At 35.6% G+C, this 9749-nt stretch overlaps 1 protein-coding gene across 1 annotated transcript; it reads left to right on the forward strand.

Moving 5' to 3' along the window:
* Positions 1–483: 483 nt before the first annotated feature.
* Positions 484–5041, forward strand: TLDC2 (TBC/LysM-associated domain containing 2; the record flags this gene model as incomplete). The annotated part of the gene is made up of 5 exons (XM_026684003.2): positions 484–663; positions 1279–1431; positions 2347–2442; positions 3753–3826; positions 4906–5041. Coding segments are annotated over 5 exons (639 nt in total), but the record flags the coding sequence as incomplete, so codon positions are not given.
* Between the last annotated feature and the right edge of the window lie 4708 nt (positions 5042–9749).

Raw genomic sequence — 9749 nt, forward strand, 5'->3', positions numbered from 1 at the left:
CTTGTAAGCAATTGAGATATAAATAAAAAATAAAAAAAAATAAAAAAGTATAGAAATCTCATTGCAATACTGAATAGATGAGGGAAAATGAATATGCAGCAGCTATTACTGCAAATCTTTTCAATCCTAAAGAATTCGCATGCAATGCAAATTTTAGGCTGGCTTTGAAAACATTCTGGCTACAGAAATAGATCCATAGGAAAGATGAACTAATGCAATGTTACATGAATCATTATCAATCCCTCTTTCCCTCTTATGAGATTATTAAAGGCTTAATGGGAAAAAGGACAGCTTGTTGAATTGAGATTCCACCACTTTCTAAAATTGCTTGTTATGGACAAATTACCAATTTCACTAACTTCATGTACATGTCATTGCCTTATTGGAATTATTTTTGTAATTATAGGCTGATTTAACCAACTATTTAATGGGAAATACCCTACAGGCCAGGTAGGAAAAAAGAATTCTCATCTTATTTAATGTTGTGCTTTTTGCCAGCCCAATCTGGGCGATGAAACTTTGTCTCTAGAACCTGAAGAGGAAGCTGATGGGCTAGACTCAGTCAGGACAAATGCAGATGTTCCATCCCAAATTGCAGAAGAATTGAATGAGCCTATACTGAATGCTCAAAGTAGCATCTTGCACACAGAAGAAATCCAACAGGTAAATAAATTTTCTCTGTATATCTTGGAATTTTATACTTTTCATGGGGATAGCTGGATATTATAGCTTAGCTTCTTTGCTGTTGTTCCTGGGAATTGCATAGAAAAAGCCCACTTTTAAAGACAATGCATTTAGCTGATGTATATTTTATTGACACATTAACTGGGTTCAAACATCAAGCAAAGCCACAATGTAGCTTGTCAAAAGCACATTGTGTGACTCCAGCCATTGTACTTTGTAAACCATTGTTTTGACTTAGGTGCTGGTGGCTTCAGGTATAAATTGAGATTTATTCAATAAACTGTGGTTAAACAATCATTTAGCATGGTGTGTAAATCCAACCATTTTGTTCTTTAATGCCAAGTATATGGTAGGACTGAAATAGTTTCTGGCAAAGATTGAATATTCACTTTGCTTAGGCAGCATCCATGAGCTGGATGAGGGAATCTTGTTTTCAGTTATGTGTTTCATAATTTCCAGTCAGCAAAGATGCTGATTCTAGTCCAATGTTTCCAAAGATGAACAAACTGAGAAGGAAAAGATAATCAAAGGAAAAGATATCTTGTTACAGGGCGAGATGAGAAAAATTGATCTTGTTTATATGGTCTCCCTCAGCTAACTCCACATCTCCCTCTGCGAGTGACTGCCTATCCTTGGAACCTTGTCTACTGTACAGCAAGGGACGGATTTAGTCTGAAGACCATGTATAGAAGCATGAGCAACTTGGCCTCTCCTGTGTTATTGGTTATCAGGGATACTGATGGGCAGGTAACCTAGATAGATCTAAATCACAACTTTACATATGTAAGACTGATGATATGAAAAAGAAGAATGTTAATTAACTGGGTCTAACTCAGCTTTAAATAATCAGGCAATTATTATTCTCCATTCACAACATTTAGAAGTGGTCAACAATATTCAGTAGATCCTCCTGATCCATTAGAAAGGATTTGAAAAGGGAAGATGCATCAGAAACGGAAATATCCATTTTACTGTGGATATAATAACTGCACACCCAGTTTGGTCTAGTGGTTAAGGCACCGGGCTAGAAATCAGGAGACCGTGAGCTCAAGTCCAGTCTTGCCATGAAAGCCAGCTGGGTGACCTTGGACCAAGTCACTCTCTCTTAGCCCAAATCACCTCACGGTTATTTGTAAAAATAATAAAGAGGAAAATAAATAAACAGCTCATTATGTGTAATTTGGAGGTAATGCAAGTCATCTTGATGGATACAAAAAAAAAGTACTGGCTTCACCATCCAAGGCATGATCTGGCCCCTGAGCTACTATTTTAAAAGATTGTTAGAAAGCTGAGTTCCACTTTAGAAATGTAAGTTCACGTCTATAAAAAAAAATCTATTCATGTTAATGCTAAACAAACTGTTGCTGTCTCATTATTATTTGACAACAACTATTTGGAATCCTAGGCTGTTTTGTAAACAACATTGTAATAATAGAAAGGATACTGGATTTAAAATGGAAAAATGGCTTAGAAATATAATTCAGTAATTCGTAGGTTGAATTGATCTATGTTTTAGCATGTTTAATAAATACAGTCAATGTTGGTTCATTCAATATAATAAGCTAAGCAGACCTTGACATCACGATGGGTAATGTGCAGAAAGATAGACATGATTAAACTCCTGAAAGCTGAAACATATTCTCTCCTCTGTATCTTTTTCAGATATTTGGAGCTTTTTCTTCTATGGCTATTCATGTGAGCAGTTGTTTTTATGGCAATGGAGAAACATTTCTGTTCTCTTTTACTCCACAACTCAAGGTGATTGAAACACCATGTTAATCCCTATGTTAAGTGTGTTGTTTTTGTATTTACAGCTTCAGGAGCCAATAGTTACGCAAATTTTGCCAGGCACTAAATTGCTATGGCTATAAAGGGCGCACTTTAAAACATTCTGTGATATTGCTGTGTTCCAGAATATAACTTGGCAATAATTGCTTTAATGCCAACACTGATTTTTTTTTTCACAGATTAAAGAGTGGGCGAGGGGCAGTAGTGGGGTTCAGCCAGTTTGCACCAGTTCAGGAGAACTGATTGTTAACTTTCTGAGCAGTTTGGTGAATTGGTTGTTGGAAGAAATCATTAGGGCAGAGAACCAGTTGTTAGATTATTTGAATCCCACCACTGGCTGGGGGAAAATGAAATTTAACAAAAACATGTGAATTTCTTCTTGTGATGAAGAAGAAAGAAAAAGAAAACATAAACGATGAAACAAAAAGCATATGGAAATGTATGGGATGGAATATAACCAGTCTGGAATATAACTAGTAATTTATTTAATTTATATCCCATCTTTATTATTCGTGAAAAGCATATTGGACAGATAGTTGGAATAACAGTTCAGATTAAATGAGATTTTGATATCATTGGGAAAAGACTAATGTAATTTTAGGCTGCATCAATATAAATAATGTTCAAAAGAAAGTTCAAGTTTCAAGTTCAAAAAAAAAAATAAGAGCTCCACTTTATTCTGTATGATTCAGCCTCTAACTTTGGTATTGTGTTTGTTTCTGGCATGACACATTAAGAAAGATTAAGCAAACCTGAGATTTAAGGAGCAACAGGATGAGAAACTATCTCTTATGAAGAGTGGCTGGAAGAACTGGGATATTTAGCCTAGAGAAAATAATATTAGACAGTACCATAGCACTCTTCAACAACATGAAAAGATGTATCCAAAGGGTCAATGGAAACTATTCAATGACATGTCAGAAAAAAGTTTGCTCATGGCAAAAGGACTTTGACAATGGGTTCTTCCTCTTTGGATATCTTCAGATGGAGGTTAGACAGTTTTCTGCTGGGAGCGTTAATATGGAGTCATACACTAAGCAGAGAATTGCATCAAACCATAAATCAGGATGCTTTCAGGAATTGTCCAGCCAGCATGCTACCTCTCTATGATGTTTTATTTCTATTTTTTATTTCTTCAAGATCATGAACAGGAGAATAGCTGGACATACAATTAGATTTGATCCATTAAATCACACTATGAAAAGATTCAAGCTATCACTAGAAATAATATGGTTTCATTCCTAAACTGCTTAATGATATTCTTTTGATTCCTTTGCCAGGTATTTAAATGGACAGGCAAAAATACCTTCTTCATGAAAGGAGATGCAGACTCTTTAGCTATTGGTGGAGGCAGGTATGTAGCTTTGAAAGATAGCTGGGTTATAAGGAAATTAATTTGTCAGTTCAGCATGCCTGCTGCAGTGCAATCTTTGTGGATAATCTTTAGCTCTTTTGCATGGCTAAGGAACAGAGGTGGTATTCAGCAGGTTCTCACCAGTTCTGGAGAACTGGTAGTGGAGTACTTCAAAGAACCGGCAAATACCACTTCTGACTGGAGATTTTACAGTATCCTTCCCCTGCCACGCCCACCAGCCACACCCACAGAACTGGTAGTAAAAAAAATTGAATCCCACCACTGCTAAGAAAGATCATGAATTGGAAAAGTGTTTCCACCATTTCCCCCCTCACCAAATCTATCATTACTAGCAACAGTACATGTTCTTTTATCATCCTATTTTTGATGTTCGTAACCCACAAATGACAGTCATTACAGCAACTAGACAAGTATTTTTTTTAAAAAAACATTTGATTTAGAACATAAAATTGCCCTAAAATGTGGTTTTTACTCAATGCAAGTCATCACTATCATCCTTTCCTTAGTTCTTTGTTCTGCTATATCATGTTGAACATGTCATTTTATCCCCTACTTCCTCTCTTCACACCCTTGTTATTCCAGTAATGCCAGCTGTTGAGTTTTCATGCATGTCATTTTATTGGACATTGGAATGCCAAGTTGTGAATATTATTACTTGCCAAAGTTCCCTGCTAGCACATTTTCTCTTCCTTTTAGTTTTGATGCACCAGCAAATGTTGGAAGAATGCCAAGAGATGTAATTGAAACTATCTCCAAAATCTCCAGGGTTCCCAAGAGTATGAAAGAATTCTGCATTTGATTTTCTTAATAGTGTTAAAGTGATAGGTATGTCACAATTCTGCCAGAGCAAAATGAGCTATTGGAGTAAAAAACAAAACGCTATATATTTTGTGTAGATTCTATCACCCAATAGGACCATCCAGCACCCCAACTTAGAAAACAAATGCAAAGCTTATATTCTAAGTGTACTACAGCAAATGAGTCAGTATCATTGTACCATTGAATAGGTTTTGTGCTATGGAAGTTATTCTATATGCTATCTCTTGCCTTGTATGCAGTGGTAAATTTGGACTCTGGCTTGATGGGGATCTGAATCATGGAGGAAGTCACCCCTGTGAAACCTTCAACAACGAGGCATTATCACCCAAAGAGGAATTCCTCATCCGAGACTTGGAAGTTTGGACACTGTCTTAACTGGAAGAAAAATCAAGGCATCTCTTCATGCACTTTCTAAGCACTTAAGGGGATTTGGCCAGTAGTCCTGCATCAGTTTGTCAAACCCCCCCTCAAATGAGGATAGACCTCCTGTCTTTATAGATTACTGGAGAATCTTACCAATATCCTAATATTTATATCCCTCAATTACCAGCCTCTTCTCAAGTTAGCTGCACCTAAAAGTAGTTTGTCCTTTGGATGTATCCAGGTTAGTGGTAGGCATAGGTAGTTCAGATAGGAGGTGATGTCTGGGTAACAATCTTATAAGGAATTGGTAAGCAATAAACGTATTTGCCACTATTGCTTGCTCGGGAAGTAACATAAAACATATTTTTTTACTTTAACAGATACCTGACTATGTATTGTATGGGTCAAGCTACTTTCATAATAGAAGCAAACATATTGCTGTTAGGCTTCACCTAAGACATTTTTATTTGCTTGTAAAATATTAAGTAAATAAGGAGGAATTTCCCAACAATGAGTTATTAAAGCAGTAGAACAAGCTGCCTCCTGGAGTTGTGGGTCTTCCATCACTAAAGAATTTCAAGCAAAAGGTTGGAAAGCCATTTATCTGGGAAGCCATAAGATCCTGATCCTGAGCCAATGACCTCCAAGATCCCTTCCAACCCCAATTCTATACTTCAACTTTATGCTTTAAAATGTGAAATCTCTGGAGACTTTCATAGGAATTCTTATGGCTTAATTGTGATACTTAGGAATAGTTGAGTATTTATATCACAACACATTTCTATTGTTATTTTGTTTTGTTCACATGCCCAAATTCTAGACATATTTCTCTAAATGTGTTAGTGCCTACAAACAATGGCTCCATACTTAAAGAAGAGAATATTCATAGCTCAGAGTTGAACTGTGATGTCCTTGGTGCTCTCTGAGCTTGGTAGTTCATACGACAATCATTTTTTTGAATTGAACTCTGATTATGTCAGATGGACAGGTCCATTCAGTATTCACAGCTTCATGTATATGGAAGTGTGTTACTATTGGCTTCTTGCAGGGAAGTATTGTTTTTGCATCTCAGGACCTGGTGGGTTGTTGTTGTTTTTGCCTGCAAAAGTAGCTTTGTAAATGATAGCTCTTCTTTAATACAAGGCATGCATCACAGGTTTTACATCAAACTTTTTAGCCTTTTCCTTTCTAACATAGAAAGCTCAATTTATTAGCAGTGCGTTTGCAACATTTTGTCTTCAGAAATCTGCCATGTCTTCAGTAATGTAACATGGACAATTTTCACTATTGTATTTCTGGCATCATTTTATAAACATTTCAATATTCTATAATATTCATAAATGAATAAGAAGTTGGTCATTGTGGCTGTCCAGCATAGGAATAGTGGCAGAATACTTTTTACAATAAATTGATTATATTTTGAAAGGAGTCCATTACAGTCGTGGTTTGCAATTCGATGAATTTTCTAATTTTTGTGAAACTCCTCTTTTAACAAGCATTGTTCTTTGACCTGGCTGAGCATCCTTTGAGAATTGAGGAAAAAATATTTGCTCCCAGTCCATTCAATATTTCTCTTGATTTGTCTTCATTCTCTCAGTTCTATTGTTACCAAATTATCTAGTGAAATTCATAAAAATTATTTTAAAGCTGATTAAATTGTGCAATGTAGCTTTGCTCCTATTAATAGTCTCCTTTTGCCTGACCTTCTAATTTGAACTGTACCAAAAAGCTAGAAATATATTTAGCTTGACATAAAATAACATGGAATATGGGAAGGACCCAGTACACAATATAGATCCTAACGGCAACCCAAGTCAAGAATGGTCTTTTCAGATTAAAATTGGGTGAAATAGTTAGTATTGTATTCTGGTAAACAGAAACATAATTCAGAACATCACTGAAAGATTCAAGTGAGCTGAAAAAATAAAAATACATCTAACAGACATACGCCAAAGCCTTTACTAAAAGGCAAAAAAAGTATGCAGAGATAAAGAGGCATACTTGGGTTACTGGAAAAGGTTTTGTACGTTATCAGTATGAAATGACTGGAAGAAAGGAAAATTCATTTTTATGTACTCTATAGTCTTTGCAGCTGGGGAAGAAGAAAAATATTGTGCAATTCCTCTACATGCATCATAATTTTGCGCCCATGTATAGGGTTACGAGATAGCTGAATAGATAAAGGAGGACAAATGGGGGTAAAAGGAGGACACACTGTTTAACATTTGTATTTACATTCATTGGATGGGGAAGGAATTACAAGTAAGTAAACAGGCACACAATGGGTAATATATAGAGATGAATATATATAGTACCTAGGAAACAGTGCCAGCTGTTTGTCTAACATGTTTGTGGTTCTGTGCCAGAAGCAGCTTAGGAGGCAAAAGCCTTCAGCATGTAACTGATTTAAGGTTTTATCACTTTCAGACAACAGTACAGGTGGGAAGTTTCTAAGCAACTAATTAAGGTCATAGGTCTAACTTTGTTAACTTGCTGTTAGCACTTATTTGGGAAGCTCAGATCTATATTCTTCTTCTGGAGGAAAGCTCAGATATGCAAAGGGGAGGGGCAACATTTGACTGTCTGCTGGATGGAGGTCATGAAGACAAAATGGAAGACATATCCTCCTTTGGCTGGATATCTGGTAATTCTACGCCTATGTAAAAAGGATGCATAGCTTTCTTATCACAAAAGCAGCAAGATAATGCAGAAGCCCAGGATTACCATGAACAATTCACTAACCATTCAGACCTGAAGTTGAAAGAATAGCTTGATTTACAAATAGAAGCAATGTTTGAAAATTCTTTCAACTAGACCAAATACTGTACAAATCCATATGGTAAGCAGGTATTTAGGAACTTCACAATTTCTTTCTCTTCATATAAAACCTGAGCTTGTAACTGTTTGAGTTCCAACAACTAACATAATGATTCGCTGTAACGATTCAGTCTACAGTAGATCATTGAAAAAAAAACCTGAGGCTCTCCGAACATAAAAACAATTAAATGTACAAAAAAAACCAACCCCAATATATCCATATTCCAAATCCACTGAGGGGTAAATATAATTTTCTGCACATATTATATTTTAATTGCAAAACTCTAGCTTTGTTTAAGCTTGAATATTTTTAAGAAAATTGAAGAAAGGTAAGTTTCAAACATATTAAGGCATAAAGCAGCAGGATGTTCACCGGGTGATATTCAAATTCAGGCTATAAAATTTAAAGTTAGGCTGGACTGAGTATTTTATTAGCTAAATTCTATTCTCAATGTAACAAGGGGGAGGATGTCCACCAATCCTTTACAAGAGCCTTCATATCAATAGTGAAAGGTAATGCAGAAGGAATGCATGAAAATAACTTTTTGTTTTCTCCAGTGGGAACATGTATCTTTCTTTTATGCCACAGAAACAATGGTTCATGGAAGGGCAAATCTGTAGCCAATCCATCATATTTTTAAGTTAAAAATGTAGAATTCTTCTGAAACTTACTCTGATTCTTTGGATGGGTCTAAAACAAAAATTATACTTTAGAATTTAATATTAGTTCTTGCAATTAACAGAAACATGCTAAGTGTCAGTCGGTGCTCCATTCAAAACCCAAGAAAGAAATACTTAGACTCCATAAATTAGAGGAAAGAATTCTTTTACTGAAAAATGAAGTGGTAACACCAGTAGGATTCTGAATCTGAGAAATTAGGCGCGTATATCACATATACAAAGTGATGGAATTGTTCCCACCCCCCAAAGTTCAAAAGATTCTTCCAATTAAAAGTTCTGAATATGATCATGTGGACATCTTCAGGTGGTGATGAGGCCTCTGTCCGTTGACCTTGGCATATTTTGATAAAGGTTTGCAGCTGCGCAGAGAAAAGAAAGCTAAGCGAGAAATAGAAACCTAAAAGCAGGAATTTATACTCCCCCCCACTCCTCATTTATACAACACAAGAATGTAACACCTCCAGCTCTCTTCCCAGACAATATCCCCCCTCCTCCCCCCATTACTTATGGCAGCCAAAAGATGCAAAGCAGTAGTAGAAAATCTTGAAGGCTGACACTAAGTTAATGTATAAAGTACATATTGTAAAATTCGGTAAAGAAACAACAGACTGTTTTAAACAAATAATCCATAATATCTGATTACTACAGGACATAAAAATGCATACAAGTTGGCTTGTATGAGAAGCTGGAAAAGCTTTCCTCTTACAGTTCCTTTTTGTCTCTTTATGGTTCAAAATAATTTTCTTGTGTTTCATTGAAAGCATAAGACCTATATTGTTTTATAATTGTTTATTATTAAAATGATGATCAAAATATTCATAACATTAAAATATTGTAATATTTATTGTGCTAATGAATATTTAGCTCTAAATCGATATATCATACATTCATCAGCTGTCATGATTAAGGAATTATGGAATAAACCGTTCATAGAAAATATATGAATTTCAAGCAAGTAGCACAAGACTTCACCCCTCTAAGTTTATTTTATATATTTACTCAGAATATATATGAAGCCATGGGTTTTATTCACTGGTTCATTTCACAGTTGATGGTTTGCACTAGTGGAAAAAATACACTTGTGAATACCAATGATCCCATTTTTAATTTAAACAACACTGCCTGAAGGCTAAAGTTAGTGTGAGGAACAACATTTTCATGAGATCAACAAAGTATGCATGGGGAATGGGCTCAGCCATCTATATCACAGACATCAGTTTTG

The sequence above is a fragment of the Notechis scutatus genome, chromosome 3 (assembly GCF_049901735.1).
Source record: "Notechis scutatus isolate UNSWTSFEM ecotype Mainland chromosome 3, rNotScu1.2, whole genome shotgun sequence".
Lineage (NCBI taxonomy): Eukaryota > Metazoa > Chordata > Lepidosauria > Squamata > Elapidae > Notechis > Notechis scutatus.